Source organism: Varanus komodoensis, unplaced genomic scaffold (genome assembly GCF_004798865.1).
Source record: "Varanus komodoensis strain SLA01 unplaced genomic scaffold, ASM479886v1 scaffold6_4, whole genome shotgun sequence".
In the NCBI taxonomy this organism is placed as follows: Eukaryota; Metazoa; Chordata; class Lepidosauria; order Squamata; family Varanidae; genus Varanus; species Varanus komodoensis.
In genome coordinates, this window is record NW_025336347.1 from 11,535,584 (window position 1) to 11,556,065 (window position 20,482).

The 20,482-nt window shown below is 44.5% G+C and overlaps 1 protein-coding gene across 4 annotated transcripts in view; it reads right to left on the reverse strand.

The window, feature by feature from the left end:
* LOC123034620 (monocarboxylate transporter 2-like) overlaps positions 1–15,861 on the reverse strand; it is a 37,633-nt gene extending 21,772 nt beyond the window's left edge. Inside the window, exons 1-2 of one of the 4 annotated variants that reach the window (XM_044452125.1) lie at positions 15,745–15,807; positions 12,997–13,256 (exon numbers count right to left, since the gene is read on the reverse strand). In XM_044452125.1, coding sequence (XP_044308060.1) covers positions 12,997–13,213 — 217 coding nt within the window. In that variant the 5' untranslated portion in view covers positions 13,214–13,256; positions 15,745–15,807. Of the gene's footprint in view, positions 1–12,996; positions 13,257–14,954; positions 15,034–15,744 lie in introns of those variants that run through there. The other 3 variants (XM_044452124.1, XM_044452127.1, XM_044452126.1) reach the window with 3 other exon arrangements.
* Between the last annotated feature and the right edge of the window lie 4,621 nt (positions 15,862–20,482).

Genomic DNA, 20,482 nt, shown 5'->3' on the forward strand with positions numbered 1-20,482 from the left:
ACTGCGTTCCGTGCATCTCAGTGTTTAGTCATGCCGGCCACATGACCATGGAGACTGCCTGTGGACAAACACTGGCTCCCTCGGCTAGGAAACGGAGATGAGCACCGCCCCCTAGAGTCAGGCATGACTGGACTTAACGTCAAGGGGAAACCTGTACCTTTTAAGGGGCAGCAAATAGCCAGTTGTTTAGTTACTACATTTTCACCACTAGAGGTGAGGGTGTATTTGAATCTTCTGCCCAGAGCCCTGCAGTATTCTTCACAGCCAAATGAGAATCTGCTATTCTTTCTCCTCTCCAGAGCCAAAGTAGCCACCCTGTTATTTCTCTCTCCTGACACAGCAACTGCTATTTCAGGGATGGCCTAGCCTGCTTCTACAGTGGAGAAAACATTTTCGGGGTGTGGACCAAGTAATCCTTTGCAGCCAACCCTTCGCTGATGAGAAGAGGTGCAGTAGCCATGCTTGCCCCTGCCATCCCTGACCTCTCCTGGTGCCTGGCCAAAGTGCCAGCTGCCCCCTGGCTGGGCAGGATTTGCCCACAATGTATCTTCCCCAGTGAGTGAAGGCACAGCAGGGCCTCCATGGGGTTGGCACACCAAGTGACTCAGCAGACACTGGAAGGAGACAAGAGACAACCGTGGGATTCCTGCTGCAACGCCCCCCACCCCAAAGGCATCCAAGAAGACTCCACAGATCACAGGAGATCCTCCATGGGCCAACCTTTGCTAAAAGATTAACCAAGGAACTGCAGTCCTTATTCAACCAAACTCTCTCTGCAGAAATAGCCAAATCACTCCTTGCCACGTTCAAAGATCATATTTTCAGAAATACTTTTATAGATTTGCAATAAACTGCATAGTCAGTCAATCGAACTTTGGCAAGGTGACTCAGCATTATTGGCTTTCCCTCCATGAACACTCCATCGATTGCCACCGTGAACTGTAGGTTTTAGGTCAAGATCTTGGCACATGACACCTGGATTCAAAAGCACAGCTGGGCACGTGCAGCTGAGGACACAAGGTAAGGCAGGTGATCCCTCCCTGTCTCTGTGACTGAGTTCACATGTAAGAAGAAGCTACAGCAGGGCATCTTGCCGCTGCCTCCATTTTAGATGTTTTACTATTCATGGCAGGGACACACCATGGTTCCTGGGTATGTGCAAACGCAGCAAGGCTGGGTTGCTGAGATGCTTGACAAGCCATGAAGAACCCATGCACCACGCCAGGCTTTGAAGGGAAGTGTATGTTGGCCCCCTCACCATTTAACAGGAGGGCCAAACTATGATTCCATGACCAATAAAGACTGCAGATCACCTGCATATATCTTATGTCCTATTTCAGGCCCTGTAATTATTGTTAATTAGCATGTCTCATTTTTAGATGAATGAGCAGCACACAGCATATAGGATATCTGCACTGACAAGTTAATTAGATACTGCATCTTTTCATCACTGACATGGCGTTACTAATAACTGCGGTCAGAAGAAAAGCTGCATTTTTTCTGTCTAAAATGTGAAAGGAAATGTTACAGGTGTAACTTCTATAAGCATTAACAATAGTCAGTTTTGAGATGCTAATTTCTTTGTAACCGTGTCTTTGGCGATTAACAGCTCTTTTACTTATAATGGAGATGCCAGTCTATTTTTTTTTACCCTTTCATAGAAAGAATAGGAACAAATGAAAGCAGGTGAACAGCCCGGGCTCACCAACTGAAAACAGGAAGCAGACTTTTTAACTACCAGGCTAGTGTCTGGAACACGAGGAGTGCCAGCCCCTTCCAAACCATCAGAGGCAACCTCCTTTGGCAGGCCCATGAGACCAGTGAGGCTTTCACAAGCCCTCTTGTTTTAAGGATCGCCCCCTTCGCTGCAGGTTGTAGACACCTGGCCTGCTTCTGTCAGGCTGCGTCCCATCATTTTACAGCGCTTTTTTTCTGTACTGAATCTAGTAACACTTATTGTGCCTGATAAGACAGTTCTAGGCAAAGCTGGGAGTCAGTGCTTTCATCCAGGCAATGAACAGCTCGGGTGGGGTGGGGTGGGGTGGGGGATAAAGGGTTACCAAATCTAAAAAAAATGAAACAGTAGGGAAAGGTGTGAGAAGGGCTGAGAAGGAAGAAGGACATAGAATGGAGCTAGACTTCATTCAGATTGTCATACTAGTTTGAGTCAAATCTGTTCTTTGCTCAGATGGTTGCTCATTCACAGGATACAAATGCTGGGCTTCTTTCTTAACAATGCAAGAAAGAAGATAGATTGCTCAGTGCTGCAGTTCGTTACCAAAATATTGAGATAATCAGAAATGTAGAAATGGATAGTCATCTCTAGATGAATAGAGTTTTCTTAAAAAGCAAGGGAAGAAGCATGGAACTCATTTCTATGCTGTGAAGGAACTGGATTTACAGGAAGGGAGCAAGAAGCTCCCAGGTTTCCATAGGACACACAAACCCGTTGTACAGCTTGTATGTGATAGGAAGTTCCTGCCTGTGATGTCGCTGCAACAATCACACCCTGTCATGTTCGGAAGACCCCACACACACACACACACACACACCTGACAGCCACGGCTGCAAAGAGTTAATCCTAAACAGCCTTCCTTTCCCATTGCTAGTTCATATTAATCTTGTTTTTTGTTTACTATCACAGCTCTGTTATTCCTGTCCCGTGACCTTGATTGCCATAGCAAAAGACAAAATGATGAAGCATTGTGATGCAGTGTAAGAACATGGAGATATTTCATCTGAATAGGTAGTGCTATTGTTAATCAGAACAGTGCAATTTTAAAAAAGAGAAAAAAAAGATTTACCTAGCCCTGTGCTGCTTAGCAAAAACATTCAAGAGGATCCAGTTGCAAAGCAAAGGCTTGATTTGCAAAGGCAATGTAAAGAAGCAATCTAAAAGCCAAATATATTATTATTATTATTATTATTATTATTATTATTATTATTATTATTGAAATCTAACCAAAGTTAAGCACTTTTAAATCTTAGTGATTGCATCAGGAGAATTTCTACTCAAATTAGTAGAATGTTAAATTGTTTGAGTTTGAACTATGCATTTAATGCTTTAATTTTTGTGCTTTTAAAAAAGTTTTCAAACTCCAGCATATATCATGCTGCTTCTAATAACGCTGTGAAACACACATGCCAAATATTACTAGTATAATAACAGAAATATATTCCTGTATTGTCAATAACCTGAGCAAAATTAAAACCACATGGCTATTAAATGAAATTCATTTCATTTGTTAAATAATTTAATTCATTAAATTTATTATTCATTAAATAAAATGAATACTTGCATTTTGATTTGCAACATTAATTGATTCACCTTTAATGTCAGTGGAACTTAGAATGGATCCTTAAATGCAAAGCTGGATCCTTAGGCCTGTCTTTTGATGGGCTGAAGAATGAGATGCATTATTTTTAATGCTTTATTTATGCCCCAGTTAGAATGGAGTTTCTGTACCTGCCACTGTAATTTATAGTAGTCTCTGAATAATAAAACATAGCTATAAAGTTTGGGATAAAAATGTTCAAGGTCAATTGTCAACTTTCAGCTTCCAGGATGCAGTACAATGACCTACTGCTCGCTGTTTGAGCAGATGTTCTACAGCTGAGCATTCGCAAGCTCCAGGACAAAGCTTGCCTGGTTCAGAAACGATGGCAAAAGAAGTTTCAGAATTACGTTTTCTGGTTTTTCCATATGATTGCAAAGGATAAGGATGCAATCCAATGGCCTCCCAACTTCATCTGGAACTCTGGGATTATGCAGAGTCCCAGCTCTGAAATCCTGTGATCTTAGGAGGTGGAACTCCAGAGGCTGAGCCCCTCACCAAACTCCATCCTGCCCCCCACAATTCTATGGAAATAACTGTCCCCCAGATTGGGGAAGGGGGGCTAAAAAGAGGGCACACTGAGGGGTGGGAGGAGAGGAGCTAAGGCTGCTGGCTTGTGAAGATTCCCGTCAGCCTTCTAGCCTCCTTCCCTTGACTGTAGTTGTAACTTTGGCCACCTAGTACAGGCTTTCTTCTTACAAAAATCTATATTTGCATTTATTTGTAGAATAACTATTTATGTTTTTTAACGAGGCATGCTTTATGGGCAAATAATATACTAAGATTGCAAGTTCAGTTGCGTTTCCTTGCATGGAACTACTTGTCCTGGAGGAGAGCGTATCTCCATGATCATCTAGTGTCCCATCTATCAAGTTTAATGGGAATTCAGGATGCCAAACTATTAGCTGTTCCTGCAGATCTCCCCAGCTTGGACTAGGATGTAGCATTCCATGTGTACATACTCGTATGTAAGCCTTCCACAAATACTGGTCTGTTTGTTTCCTAGACTTTCATACAGCAGTATCAACTTCAACCTATTTAAAAACACTCTTTGATATTTATGAGTTCTTCCTTCCACATTTCCAAAATATGCTTTTCTTTTGGCCAGAACTACAAATTACAATATACATGTTATTCAACTGGAACTAGAGGAAAAATCTTTGTTACTGTGGAATCCCTATGATTTTTACATTTTACTAAGAATTTCAAAATCAAAACCCAAGCAACAAGAAAACAAAAAGAGGATTTTAAAAAACTCTCTTTACCCAACATTGTCATTCTGCTGACAGAGGAAGTGGGAAGGGATGATTGTACTGACTCTCTAAAGCTCCCAAAAACTGCTCTAGAGGGCACGGAAACCCTCTAGAGCAGATTTTTGGGGAAATGCAGACCACTGTGGCGAGAACAGCCCATCAGACCAGCAAATATCCATTACCATGACTTGGATTTAATCCTACACATCTTTCCATACAGAACTGATTTGAACATGATGACGACTTACTGGTTTAAAAACCTATGGGCTATGGTGCATGAGCATATCCATTTCTTCTGCTTTTAGTGCACAACCCATGATCTCCTACTTTGCAGGTTGTGGATCATAGCCTGTGAAAATGGACCACTGGGTTGTTTAGGGGCTAAATAAACCAGTATTCAATCCATGGTTTGTTGCTGGATTAACCACTAGGTTGTTGAGTACCTAGATTTGTTTATTTCATTTCTATACCAACCAATGGCTGAAGCTCTCTGGGAAGTTTACAACAGTGCATAAAAATAATAAAATACCATTAAAAAACAAAAAAAAACTTTTCAAAAGAGATATTTAAACCATTAAAATGCATTGTTGTGTCATGCAAATCCGGTCACTATCATTAAATTATCCCTTCAGTTCAGCACAGATACCTCTCTTTTCCTTGTCAGTTTTAATGATAGTTTAGTGCTGTATCCTCAACAACGTTCACCATGATGATAACCATGTTCCATGTTACTTAACCATGTTAACTAGGATTTATACAACCACCTCAGGTACTTGCTTAAGATCAGGAAAGTTCAGATGATAGCAGCTTCAGGCTAACTCTTTTGCCTTGCTCATACATGCAGAGGACAGGCTAGATGCCTTGTCGTATAAGCAATCTGGGGTCCAAACGCAGAGTGCCTCTGTAATGAGGATCATGCTGAGCAGATGGAGAAAAGCACGTCTCAGTTACCTGCTGATGGAAGGTACTAATAGCAGACAGAATATTCATTTTTCCACACTGCCGTCAAAGGCAGAGCAGCATCAGCTGACTTAAGTTAGCAGAAAATGATATCAATAAAGCTTTGATAGCAAATATATAGCATCTGGCCACTAACATTATTCTTCTCCCAAAGTATTTAACATCTTTTTTAAGGCAACTTACAGAGAAATTGTACCATAGATTTGTACGACTATTTGTATGCAAACAGAAAGTTACCAACCTGTATTTATTGCATTTTTATCTCATACAAAATCTGACATTCTCAGTAAGTCTTTAAAACATTTCTGGAAAATTCAAGCAGTCTCTTTCTTGTTATGTGGACTAAGAGGTATCATAGGATGTAGATAAAAGGCACATGGCAGAAAGCCAAAAAAAGAACAGGAGGAGTTCAACATTTCATCTGTGTTTCAAGGAACGAAGGAGAGCAAACAATAATTTACTGTTTATGTAGATCAAAGTATCTGATACAAAGTTTAATTCTCAGTCATTGTCATTGGATCTTTTCTTGTTTTATGGTCAATACGTAGTCATCATACCTAAAGTTGTACATTAGTCTTTGAAGCACCACCCTGAATTGGGGGTGATGAATTAATACAACTCTGCAATATCCAGTATGCCTCTATTACCATGCTATAAAAACAGGCAGCCCTTTGGAAATAGCATAGTGCCATGCTGAATTTTCCCAAGGTTCAGTTTTTGCTTTGCAAGCTATCATTTCAAGAAGGTCAAAAATGTTTCTCTCTTTGTTCCTTGTTCCAGGCATTGTTCCACTGATTTAAAGTTGGTGGTTAGGAAATGCATCTCAAACAGTGGTCTGCATTATTTCAGTGGGCTGTACACTTGAAAGCTCTTTTCGCAGAGAGAGCAGGAGAGGAAAGTCACCTCTGCAGTGTAGATGGGAAGATGTTTGCATTTCACCACTGGTCCACCTAGCTCAATAATACCCATGTGCACCAAAGGGCTACAGCTCTCCAGCCATTCAGACCAAAACGTTTTTCTGCCCTACTTCTGCATGGAAAGCTTGCCCTCTACCACAGAGCTACAGACCTTCCCAGGATCCATTTTTCTTCTCCCACTGCCTTCCCATTTGCTGGGACTTAATGGGGGCAAGTAAATGAAAATGCTTGTGAAACATGCCCTCCCACATTTCTGTTAATATAAGGACTATCAGGATGGAAGTTCCAGATAATTAGTTTGCATGAATTATTGAACCAAACCATCAACAAGCTCAGTTTGGGAACAAGCACAGAATCCTCTTCTCCAGCATCACCACGAAGAGGTTGGAAGCTTGAACTTTCACTTTCAGCTAATTACTTGTTTCAACCAAACTGAGAATTGCAGTTGGTGTTAGCTATGGCTCAAGGAAAGCAGGATTGTAAAACATGGCCTGTGTCCCTAATCATAACTGACATTTGCCAACCTTGGAACTAATGGCCCAGTTCACACTAAATTGTAGTTTAGCACTATGTGAACAAGCAGAATAAGCTACCAAAAATATGGGGCTGACACATTCCCCCTCCTTTCTAAGATGTTTTATCTTTTATTTCTGTGCCATCCAGATCAGTACCTGTAGTGGATCTTAGCTATAGTTAATTCAAAAAGCCAGCTTCTTCAGTAAAAGCCAAAATTACTTCAGTAATTTTGAAGTTGGCTAGTCTGAAGTTCATCAGAACTAACATCAGTGCCATGATCCTGGAATTTACTACTCCATCTTTAAAGGATGAGGTCAGGGATCCATGGGAAGCAAAGAGGGAGAAGGATCTGGCTGCAAAACCAGTCCCAGAATCCTCAGTGCCCAGGCAGATGAGGTACAAGAGGAACTAATCTTACAGTTCCTTTCTAGCTTGAGAAGGTCATGCTGCCATCCTGGGAATTAAGCCCGGAAACTAATACTAAATCTTCCTTATGCCACTGGAGTTTGGAGCTGGTGAAGCAAGCCATGCCCAATAATCTGAAGAAGGTTTGCTCAGCAGAAGCAGAGCCAGCCAGCCAGATGAACTTCTAGCTCTATTAAGGTCTGAGCCTGGGTTGAAACAGCAAACTTTGAGTCTGATTGTATAGTTTGTCAACCTGCACTTCACAGGAAGCTATCCAGAATGCTGTTTGCTTTGCTTGAACTTTGCCCCATTGAACCTTGACCTCTGTTTTGCACTGAGTTTCCTTTACTGGAACTAGAACCTTACCTTGCATGCCTTCATGCCAAAAGCTAGTCTTAGACTTGGTTGGCATAGGCTTGCTTCTGTTGCCAGAGCCTAAACTTGCCACAGAACCCCGCTGGGCTACAACCTCACCACTAGGAGCAAAATAGCCAAGCACAGTTTGCCACTCCAGAAATCATGGGAAACTGTTGTCCAATGAAAGCAGCTTCCCAATTCATCCTGGCACAGAAAGCAGGGCCAAAGGAAGGGGTCAGAAGCAGGCTGACAAAAGAGTAAACACAGCTTAGTAAGAAAAGAAAAACTTCTGATCTCCAGATGCACTGCAGAGGGAAGCTGGGAACACAGAATCCTTAAGGCTGTAACTTAGCATTACTAAGGGCACAAACCACCCAAAGTTAAATGCTCTAAAGTTGAATGAAATAGGAAAAAGTCATGTGCATTTAATTTCTTAGCAAAAATCAGGGATAGGGATAGAGTTGTTAATTGCAATTAGGGTTATTAATTGCAAGCAGAACTGAGGTGTATGCCTGAGCAGGTGCACAAGCTCATACCCACCAGATTCGGCAACTGTGAGTTAAACTAACCCTAACCCTTACCTGCCATTACGTGTGAACTGGACCTGCTCAGTGGGCAATTCTGAGCTAGATGTACCAATGCTCTGACTCAGTTAGCAGCTAATTAGCCACTGTACAAGGTGTTACTGCTGGTTTCCAAGGGCCCAAACAGTTCAGGACTGGTTTTCTGAGGAACGGCCTTCACACTAGCCTCTCCCTTCTGAGGAAGAGGCCTTGTTTACTGTACCACAGCCTACCAAGCCTGTTTTGACCATGGTGTGGGGGCCTTCTCAGCTGTGGCACCTAAAATCTAGAAAGATCTCTCCCTTGAGATCAGGCAGGCCTCTGGTGCAGAAGAATTTCTGCTGAGAACTAGAGAGCATCTCTTTGCCCAGGAATCTCCCTGATGATGAGCATTGTCAGCTAACTTTGCTTGTTATTTTACCTAGATATTTTATTGCCATATTACCATTTTACTATTCATTTTATGGCAAATCATGCTTTTAACTCGTGAACTGCTGTGGGGTCATTCTTGGTTTCCTAAAATGAAAAGTGATATAGAAATTTTCTAAAAGAAACGTGTTCAAAGGCTAGGCCAGAGAAGTGGTATACCAGGTGTATTCTCATGTTTGAGGAAGTATTTCCATGCTATATAAAGAATGTCATTAACAGTGCTGTTGGGAAACTAGAAACTGCATCATCTGCGACCGTCATTCAGAGGAACGACATCAGAGGACTCATCTGCACAAGGCAAATACAGCCAGTCCCCCAATTAATGAATGGCCTATTTAAGGATGACCCCTGCTTATGAACAAGCCAACCTGGAAGTCCCACCTTGTCTTTGAGTTGCAAGCAGGTGCCCACAGGTGGCAAACACCAGGCAGCAAGGAGAGGAAGAAAGGAGAAAAGAGGGGAAGAACAGGAAGGGAAGGGAAGGGAAGGGAAGGGAAGGGGGGAAAGTGACAAATGGCAAAGTTGAGACTGCAGTAGTTCTTCATGCTCATGGAAAAACTGGCATATGCAAGCCGATGTGTTTCAGATCACACGGAGTTAGTGATGCCTTTTGTAACTGTGCAATGTACTTGTTTTGTAACCACGCCTCCAAAGCATAAATGGTACAAGTCCTTCCTCTCCAGCAACACAATCAAACCCTGATTCTCCATCACCAGTCCCAGTTAATGTTAAGATTAATGTCAGCTCAGGAAGTGTTAACCTTTAATAATCTTTTTTACTATTTTTCCTACATACAGACTCTCTGTCTCTCTCCAGTTCCTGTAGTGACTTTATAATTACTGCATTATTACCATTAGTACAATGCTGCATTGTGTTTAAGATGTTTGAGTGTACATGGAAGTGTTTTTTCAGTGTTTATATGCTTTTCATATATGTGATCTAACTTACATACAAATTCAACTTAAAGATGATCTCAGGAATGGAACTAGTTCTGAACCCAGGAACTGGGTGTACCAACAACACAAATCTCCACTAGTTCAAACAGCCTTGATCACCCCATCACCCTGCCTCAGTCATAGAATTTTGCCGAAAACTGAGCCATGTCTTCCACCGGTAGACCTCCTCTGTCTTCCTACTGCTTCCTTCATCCTTTATCCAGATGCAGAAGACAACTTAAGGGAAAAAAGCAGAATATACTTTCTGATCTGTCTAGAAGCATCCAGCGGGCGACACAGTTCATATTTTGTGCAAATTTTGCATACCATGAGCCCTTAAAAATATTTCCTTTCCGTTCCATTTCATTTTCTTCCAATACTACTTCTTGCACTTCTGGGTTAATGCAAAGGAAGCATCATAGCAGCATAGATGTCCTCCTATACAGAGCAGTCTACAATGCCTAAGGGTTTACAGTGAGCTCCACCTGCATCTGGGGTCTCCGGTGTGGCACCTATGGGCAAAAATATCCATGCAGACACCTCCCATAGTGCCTGCCAGGATCCCTGCCCATCCCAATTTTTATGTTGTCTCTTAATATTAAAAGAAAATAAGTGGGAGTCTGGCATCCTGCAAAGCAAAGGACCCCACACTCTCTTTATTCAGGTTACAAAGTGCTTTTCTTTTTGGGGCTCTGCCTTGTAATTAGGTTCTTTTTCTCTCACCACTTTGGGAAATCACCATTTTGTAAGTGGTCGTGCCCACCAGCCCACCAGGATTGCCATTCGTAAATGAACAACCTCCCCGACCACGACAGCAATTCTGTGACAGCACCCAGGGCATTCCAGTAAGATTCAGAATGCTTGGGACCCCATCCTCATAATCATCCAGATCACGGAAACTGAGCAAAGTCAGGGGTCACACGGCTATTCCCCCACTTGCTCAGCTCCTTCCTACCTAAAATATCATCAGACCCAGAGAGCAAGGAAGAGGCTGAAGGGGGCTGAGTGTAGGTGTTACCTTCCCCAATTCTGCCCATCTAAAGATGCCTCCTTGCGCCAGAGCATACATGGGAACAGGAGCAGCCCAGAACCAGGAGTTCTCTGAACTCTTGCTAAATCAGCGTTTCTGCATCGGGAATCCAAGCGGAGATTCCTGTCACTGGTTCAGGGCCACCGTGTCTACAGTCGGGGGAATACAAATAAGCCATTCCCACTTTATATGCTTCATACACGCAACACAGAACAGAACTCTGTGTATATAACTATATTATCCTGGATTTCTACTTTCAGCACAAATTGCTTCAGAGTGTTGAAACAATCTGTTTAATCAAACATTAACTTTACAATCTTGTCTAAACCAATGCCCAGATGCTCTTCCAAGGTCTCTTAAATCAATCAAAATGCTCAGCTAAAACTGCAGAGAGGGTTTTATCCTCTACTTAAACATAATTATACCAGAAAGTATGTATTTGCTTGTATTAAGCAGTTTCTTTATTGTTAGATATATGGGATTCAGAAGGGTGGCCGAAAGAATAAATGCAACAGTAAAGATTTTTTCAAAGTTAAGGGACACAGAAAATTAACTGAATTTGGTGCAACTGCCATAAACACACATCTGGCAAGAGGTCCTGAGTTTCACAGAGCCAGGCTTCCAATGGCATATTGACACATGCAGTTGAGAGAGAAGCCTAATCTATTGATCTGGTGGAAACTAATTCTGGCCTTGAAGGCCAGAGGTGGAAAACTTTTCCGTCTTACAGCTTCATTCTCTCATGGTTAACCTTCCAGAGGCCAAGCTGGGCAGGGTTGCCCCACACACTTTCATGCATTCACATCCATTAATAAACATTCATGTGCATGTGCATTTATACATACACACACATGCATAAACAGTCATAGTCACACATGGCACATACCCATTCACATATGCACACCTATGTTCTGGCTCTCAACCTAGCATCCCACCCTCAAGCAATTAGACTGGGGGAAACCTCTGATTACTACCAGTGGGGAGAGATTTACTAATTGGAAGGTTATGGGGTACAGGGGGAGCCGCCCCTCTTTTCATTTGTGCCTCATTGAAAGTGGCCCTCTGGGGCAATCCAGCTTCAACCCACTGAAGGCCATTTTCAAGTCAAGCTGCTCTGCAGGAAAGCAATTTTCAGTGGGGAATCACAGCTTGCGTGGATGGGTGAGTTGACCCTTCCCTCTGCACAGCACATCACCACTCTGTAAATGCCCCCTGTGGCAATGAAGCCTTGAAAAGAGGCTCTCCCTGGCTCCTTTTGAAGCCTGACAGCTATACAGGAGAGTGAGGCAAGGACTGGAGAGTGAGACCCACATCAGAAGTGAGCCAACCTCATTTGGAAAGTTTGCCAAAAGCCAGAAGCAGGGGACAATCTGCAGTCTGGATTAGTGCAGTCACTGTAAGCATCACTTTGTGGAACAAAGAAAAGGACAGCAGAGCTCAGCTACTGGGGAAATTTGCACAGCTTTGTTAGCTGAATTTCTGCAACTAGAAAACACAAATTCTGCAGACAAAAATTGCTCATCTATGCAAATACTGAAGTGTCTTCATGGTATTCCTATTTTGTAAATGAGGACCCAAGCTTGAAACCTAAATGGCCCTATTCTCAGATATTATACTTTTGGATGAGACCACACAGGTTCTTGATACATACCAATGGCCATGGTTCATTAGTTGTAAAGAGAGTTTTCGACCCCATTTGAGCTTTTTTGAAAATACTATGGAGGCAAACTAAATAACATCACAATCATTACATTATTGTTGACCGAACACTTGACCTATATACGTATTTCCCAGAGAGTCAGAGTGGCTTCTTCCTGCATTATCTTGACAACCATCCCTCCCTTTGCAATGACATGAAACTAGTATCCTTTGCTTATTGTCTTCTACTAGCACACAGCTCAAATGTTCATTTCTTATAGCTGCCTCTACAAATCAGAAATGTTCTCCCTTACCAGCACAGTTGCAGCAATATAAATGTGGACTATTTTGAATCCCATCTGATTAGTTAACGATAGCTTTCAGGAATGTCCAATATTTGGTTGGATACAACAGACAGATAGCTATCGTGACACAAATATTGACAAAGATTAATCCTTGTTATTAGCATATTTCCACCCCACTCTTAACCGCACTCAGTCATAATGAATATTCAGCTAACTTAAATTCCATACATTTCAGTGGATATGATTCTGCAGTAGGCTCTAATTCCAATCACACTTTTTTCGGCAGTATAATTTGAAGTCTCATGTCTTCTACTTGAAAGGCAAAACTAAGGAGATAGTTCTTTTTTACTCACCTCCACCATATGTAGCGGCCAACATAATTGAAGATACCCAAGCAATTTCACTGTATGATGTGCCAAAGAAATCCTGGATTTCTTTGTAGAAGATTGCTATGCCTTTTGGAAAGGCATATGAAAATCCAATGGATATAAATGCTCCGAAAACCACTGCCCATCCCCATCCTCCATCTGGAGGGGAACAGGCTAGGCTTGTGTCTGCTGGAGGAGGCATATCAAGGCTAAAAAAGCTCCCTGTAACCACTTTTCTGGAAGCCCTGAAAAACAAAGTGCACACCTACAATCAGCTTGTATCACATTCCCACAAGCAGTTCACATACACTTACACAATTCCTCCTCTCCTTTTCTTAATCATCTCAGCCTTCATATTAAGATGTGTAAAACCTGATAGCTCCTGAAATACACATCATCTATCTTTCGGCAATCTTAAGAAAGCTTTACTCACCAATCTGATTACGGCTGATTTCTGTGGAACTAGTTTCCAAGTGTTGATGGTTGGGACTGTGCCACTGTTTCTTTCCATATTGTGTTTAGGATTCCTACCATCAGATAGGATTATGTCCAAGAAGGTGGATGGTTTCTCTACACATTAGCATGCTACTCTTTAGGCAATGTTGTTGTGTAAATATTTGAGGCTGTATTGAGGTTGCAATCTTTAATAGTGATAAACCATCCACCTCTGAAGTGACACAGACCACAGACTCCTGGTCCATTTCTGAACACAATTCAAGGAGCTGGTTCTAAAGTCCTGAATAGTCTGAAATCAGAGTATCTTAAGGACCACTATTCCTCTATGACTCTGGCCAGCCACTGAGATCTTTATCGGTGGCCAGGCTGTGGGTACCTTCACCTGGGTAAATACTGCTAATAGGTGTCTTCTCTGGCTCTCTTCTATGGAAATTGCTCCTCTTATCCATTTGTTTCCAAGTGCCAGATAGAAACCTTGCTATCTTGGGGTTTAATGGCATTAAATACTCCCACTGAAAGTCTATTTTATTTATTTGACTGCTACCTGACCTATGGTTACTAGGAAGGATATTGTTTTAATTAATTAATTAATTAATTAATACAGCCACATTGCTAACGGCATAACTCTGATTAATTTGGGTATATTCAAATCATATTTTCTGTACCTTATATAAATTATTGTGCTTTAAAAAAAAAGTTTAATTCTAGATTTCTTCCGGAAGCCTAATAGCTGCTTGGCTTTTTTTCTGTATGAGCAATCAAGTATGTAAAAAAAAATTAACTTCAGAGGTGGTTATTACTTAAGACACAAAGGCTATGTTAAAACCAGTTCTGAGTCTCTAGGCAACTGCTCTTAAGCAAAGGTAACTGAGAGAAGATATAAATCCAGGCAGAAATTTGATACAATCAATTCAATTTTTCTGAACTGCTGCTTTCATTGTTTCATTTTTTCATACCCTCATCAATGGATTGCAAATGTTATTCAAGGAAAACAATATATGATGCATCGTTTACTACAAAATTTACAGTGTCATGTTAAAACAGGCAAATAACGCTTGCAGTAAAAGAGGCTTATGTTTTTGCAATTAACTTTTATGATGTTTAGATGCATGTAACTAAAAAATAATATTGGAGACAGCCCTGAAATTACAGAATTTTATAGTCTCCAGAACTATCATCATTCAGAGAGAAGACTAACACACAATAACACATACTCAAAAAGATACAACCTTCCTTCCTGACAAGGAATACAGATTCATATGCAACTATATTACACATGAAGAATGGAATCCAGTACCCATTTACCTGGGAATAAGCCCCATTGAATTAAATGGGTATTACATATGAATACACAAGATTGTACTATAAGCCTACATAAAATATGCTGTGCATTAAGTTTCCATATGAACTGAATGCATACTGTACATATTTGAAATGGATATTCAAAATCTTGGCTACATTTTAGATTTATATTATACAGTACTCACTTTGCACAGTCTGTTCACTTGCACTTTGTTCAGATTGCACAGGTAAAACGCTCACAGTACCTTACTGCGAGTTGTTCTCTCTGATTTGTCTACACAACTAACCACACACTCATACTTCCAAAAAAAAAAAAAAACTGGCCTGATCTAACACATGACTTTTCGGTGCTGAGGAAGTGGAGTTGGAAGGGAGACAGCGAGCATGAAAAGTTGTACTATTAGGAAAAGAGGGTTGCTGCTCTCCACATGATCTGAATCCGCTCGGCCTTCCAGGGTAATGTCAACGAATATCTCTCCGCGGAGTGCTAACAGTGTGGAAGTCGCAGCGCATCAGCAAAGTTAATGGCAGGGCTGAAGTTTCACTACTGCAGATCCTCAGGTCTGCAAAGGGAATAACGGCGTGCGGGCCACTGATCAGGCTAAGCGCAGAACTGCCACCTCTGCGCGCACTCACGGGCGCACCGGAAGGCCGGAGGAAGGGATCCCACAGCGCAGTCCAGTGCATGCTTAGACAGAGAGGTCCCACGGCCCCCTGTTAAGCCAGCCAGCCAGCCGTTTTCCCCGGGCAAGCGTCCGGGGTAATACTTTCCCTAGCTTTTCGGACAGTCCGCCGAGGTAGAAAGAGCGCACGCGCACACGCGGAGGACACGCTGGCACGGGGCTGGCACGCACACGCAGGCACACGCGCAGCGCCCGAACGGCCGCGCACGGGCATCCGCGGCGCACACGCGCCTCCCGCCCTCCCGCCCTGGGTCGCCCGTGGCGGGCGCGCGGCGGGCGGGCGCGCGCTTACCTGGCCCCGCGCTCCGGCTCGCGCGGTCGCTGTGTGCGCTCGGGGCCTCGGAGCGCCGCGGGATGTGCGAGAGGCCCGGGGAGGGGCCGGGCGCGGGAGGGGAGCCGCGGCGCCGTCCGTGTGCGCGTGTGCGCTTGAGGCACCTCGCCAAGAGGCAGAGCCGCCTCCCCGCAGCCGCTGCCGCTTTTTCTCACGCCCCGCCGGCCCGGGGAAGGGGCGGCACGGCCTCCCTGGCGCTCCCGCCGCTGCCCACGCCGCCTTCCCGGCCTCACGGGGGAAAGCTCTCTGCGCCATTCCTACATTCTCGTCCGCAACTTTTCTTCCCTTTCTGGCAAGGAACGCAACGCAATACCCACTCCCTCTCCGTGTTACCCTCACAGCAACCCTGCGAGGTGGGTTGGGCTAAAAGACAGCGCCCCAAAGGGATCCGCTCGGATTCTGCATGGTTGCCCTGTGCCCTCAGGTCGTCCCCGACTTACGCCCCCGATGAATGAAAGCTCTCCAAAATGTCCTGTCCGTTCAGCACTTCCAAGTTCAAGGCTGTGGCTGCTTTTATGGAATCAATCCATCTCATAGTTGGTCTTTTCCTTCGTTTTTTGCCTTCGACTTTCCCTGGCATTATGGTTTTGCCTTTTCAGGATTTCGTCGAAGTAGGACAGCCTCAGTTTTGTCATTTTGCTTCTAGGGAAAGTTCTGGCTTGATTTGATCCAGAAGCCATTTGTATGTCTTTCTGTCAGCCCAGGTATTCACAAAGCTCTCCACCGGCACCCTATTTCCAATGAATCCATTTTCTACCCCTTGGCTTTCTTTCCTGTCCAGCTTTCACATTGATACATTGTGACATACAGATACATACAGTGGTTTGGAAGATCTTGACCTTGGTGTCTAATGAAATGCCCTTACACTTGATTATCTTTTTCAGTGCTTTCATTGCTGCCCTTCTGATTCTCCTTTGAATTTCTTGGCTGCAGTGAATTTCTTTCACAATGTCAATTTTTCATTAACAATAAAATTCTGTAATACTTCTGTGAACATGATTTTTGTTTTCTTAATATTCATCTGCTTTTGCAATTTCTTTCACTTTTATCAGGACTTCTTTCATGTCATTGCTGTTTTCTGCCAGTAGTATGGTATCATCTGCATATCTTAAATTCGTGATGTTTCTTCTGCCAATTTTCATTCCTTCCTTTGATTCTCTTCCAGCTTTCGTTATATGTTGTGCATACAGACAGAACAGATAAGAAGATTGTCCTCTTTGCCTGGAACTTTTGCCTGTGGGAAACCATTCAGTTTCTCCGTGTTCTGACCTGACGGTATTTATTTATTTATTTAGAAAATTTCTATGCCACCCCATTTGCCAAAGCCTCGGGGCGGCTCACAAATATATCAATTAAAATATTATACAATAAAAATATAAAACAAGTTAACAATATACAATAAGTCACCCTGGCTGAAGAATAAAATAAATAAATAGTATTAACAGTTAATAAAAGGACATTTGAATAAAAAGGTCTTTGTCTGGCGCTGAAAAACAAATAACGACGGCGCCAGGCGGACCTCTCTGGGGAGCGCATTCCATAGATTGGGCGCCACCGCAGAGAAAGCCCTCCTCCGAGTACTTACCGTCCTAATTTCCTTCACGGAGGGTTCCCGGAGAAGGGCCTCTCCTGCAGATCTCAGGGGTTGGGCAGGCATATATGGACGTAAGCGCTCCTTCAGGTAACCAGGACCCAAGCCGTTTAGGGCTTTATAGGTCATCACCAACACCTTCAATTGGGCCCGGACTTCAATCGGAAGCCAGTGAAGCTGACGGTGGACTGGAGTCATGTGAACATAACGCCCCGTCCCTGTCAGCAGCCTGGCAGCTCTATTTTGAACCAATTGAAGTATCCGGACCGTCTTCAAGGGTAGCCCCACGTACAGCGCGTTACAGAAGTCAAGGCGGGAAGTCACCAATGCATGTGTCACTGTCGCCAGGCAGTCGTACTCCAGGTAGGGGGCGCAGCTGATGGATCAGCCGAAGCTGAAGGAAAGCGCTCCTTGCCACTGCTGTCACCTGAGTTTCCAGTGAAAGCTCTGAGTCGAGGAGCACTCCCAAGCTGCGGACCTTGTCCCTAAGAGGGAGTGCAACCCCATTCAGGACTAGGTTCAATTTACCTTCCCCAAAGCCTGATCCACCAACCAACAGGACCTCCGTCTTGTCTGGATTGAGCTTCAGTTTATTGGCCCTCATCCAGCCCATTACCTCGGCCAGGCACCGGTTCAGCACAGCCACTGCCTCACCTGGATTGGTGGAAAACGAGAGGTAGAGCTGGGTATCATCAGCGTACTGATGATTCCGCAGCCCACACCTCCTGATGACCTCTCCCAGTGGTTTCATGTAGATTTTAAAAAGCAAAGGGGACAAAATGGACCCCTGTGGTACTCCATGGCATAGCTGCCATGGCACAGAGCCATAGTCCCCCAGCACCACCTTCTGGAATCGGTCATTGAGATAGGAGCGGAACCACTGCAAAGCAGTGCCTCTGACCCCCAATACCGCTAGCCTATCCAGAAGTATACCATGGTCGATGGTATCGAAAGCCACTGAGAGGTCCAGGAGAACCAACAGGGACACACTCCCCCTGTCCTTCTCCCTGCACAGGTCATTGTACAGGGCGACCAAGGCAGATTCAGTACCGTACCCTGGTCTGAAGCCGGACTGAAATGGGTCCAGAAAATCAGTTTCATCCAAGAGAGCTTGGAGTTGTCCCACCACCACCCGCTCCAAGACCTTGCCCAGAAACAGGAAGTTGGCCACTTGTCTATAATTAGTGGCCATCTCTGGATCCAGTTATGCTTTCTTCAGGACCGGTCAGACTACCACCTCCTTTAAAGGGGCAGGTACCCGACCCTCCCTCAGAGAAGCGTTAACCATTTCCAAGATCCAGATCCCAATCCCGTGCTTGGCATTATTTATTAACCAAGACGGGCAAGGGTCCAATAGGCAAGTGGTGGGACATACTTGTCCAAGCACCTTGTCCACATCATGGGGCCGCAATAACTGAAATTCATCCAATAATTCTGGCCCAGACGGCAGCATTGGTGTCTCCCCAGAAACCTCTGAGTCACTAGTAGAGTCTAGCTCATGACGAATCTGAGCGATTTTCTTCCTGAAATGCTTGGCAAAGTCATCACAGCGGGCCTTTGCGGGTGGAACCAGATCTTTCTTAGGACCTGGACGAACCAGGCCTTGCACCACTCGAAAAAGCTCCGCCAGACGGCATTTTGAGGAGGCAATGGAAACGGAAAAGAATTTCTTTTTCGCCGCCCTCACCGCCACAGCATAGGCCCGATAATGGGCTCTCAAGTGTGTTCAGTCAGATTCATCCCGTGATCTCCTCTACCTACGCTCTAGCCGTCTCCCAGCCTGCTTCATCGCCCGCAATTCAGGTGTATTCCCCTTCACCAAGGGGAAGAGTGGGCTCTGCCCGGCAGGAGAGGACGCTTAGGAGCGATCGTGTCAACAGCCCTGGTCATCTCCCCGTTCCACAGTTCGACCAGAGCCTCGACAGGAGCACCAGTCTTTTCAGCCGGAAACTCCCCCAGGGCCTTCAGGAATCCATCCGGATCCATCCGGCTCCGGGGGCAGACCCACACTATCGGGTCCGCACCCTTACAGAGGGAGAGGCCGCTCTTGAGCACAAACCTCACCAGGAAGTGATCAGACCATGACAGGGGTGTCAGACATAAATGCCTCACCCTCAGACCACCCTCTTCCTGCCCCGTCGAGAAAACCAGGTCCAGAGTGTGTCCACGTTCATGGGTTGGGCCAGTGACATGTTGAGACAGCCCCATGGCTGTCATGGAGGCCATGAAGTCCTGAGCCGCTCCGGTCAGACCAGTCTCGGCATGGAGATTGAAGTCCCCCAGGACCAACATCCTGGGGGTCCTCAACACCAGGTCCGAGATGATCTCTGTCAGCTCAGGCAGGGAGACTTGTTGGGCAGAAGGGTGCACGGTACACCAACAGAATCCCCTATCTGTCTCGGTAGCCCAACACCAAGTAGAGGCACTCCAGCCCTGGCCTCGAAGTCCCGTGAGGGAGATGGAGGCTCGGTAAACCAAAGCGACCCCCCTCCCCTCCCCTCCAGGCGTGAACGGTGCTAAACCAGATACCCGGGCAGGCACATTTGAGAGAGGGTGACATCCCCCCCTCTCCCGCCCAGGTCTCCGTTATGCAAGCCAGGTCGGCCCCCTCATCCACAATCAAGTCATGAATGAGGGAAGATTTATTGTGGACTGACCTGGCATTCAGCAGCAGCACCATCAGGCCCGAGGGGGGTTGACAAGACTACCTGGAACCCTCTGGCTGGGGGCAGAACCAGAAGGAGGGACAGGTGTCAGCCATCTGTCCCTCCTTCTTCCACGCGGACACGTTAAGCCCCCACTGCTGTAACATCCATTGTAGCTTCTTGTCCATTATACAGGTTACACATCAAGTACAGAGAAACATCCATTTCTTCTAGCTTCTCATGAGCAACACAGTCAAAGGCTTTGCTGCAGTCTATATCTTTTTCATAAAATCTTCAGTGTGCTCCAATAGCCAACGTATATTTGCAATATGATCTCTAGTGCCTCTTCCTTTATAGGACCCAGCTTGCATGTCCGACATTTCTCACTACATATAGAATAGTATTCTTTGCTGTGACTGTTCAAGAAAAACTTTGCTTGTGTGGTAGACTAATGCAATGGTTT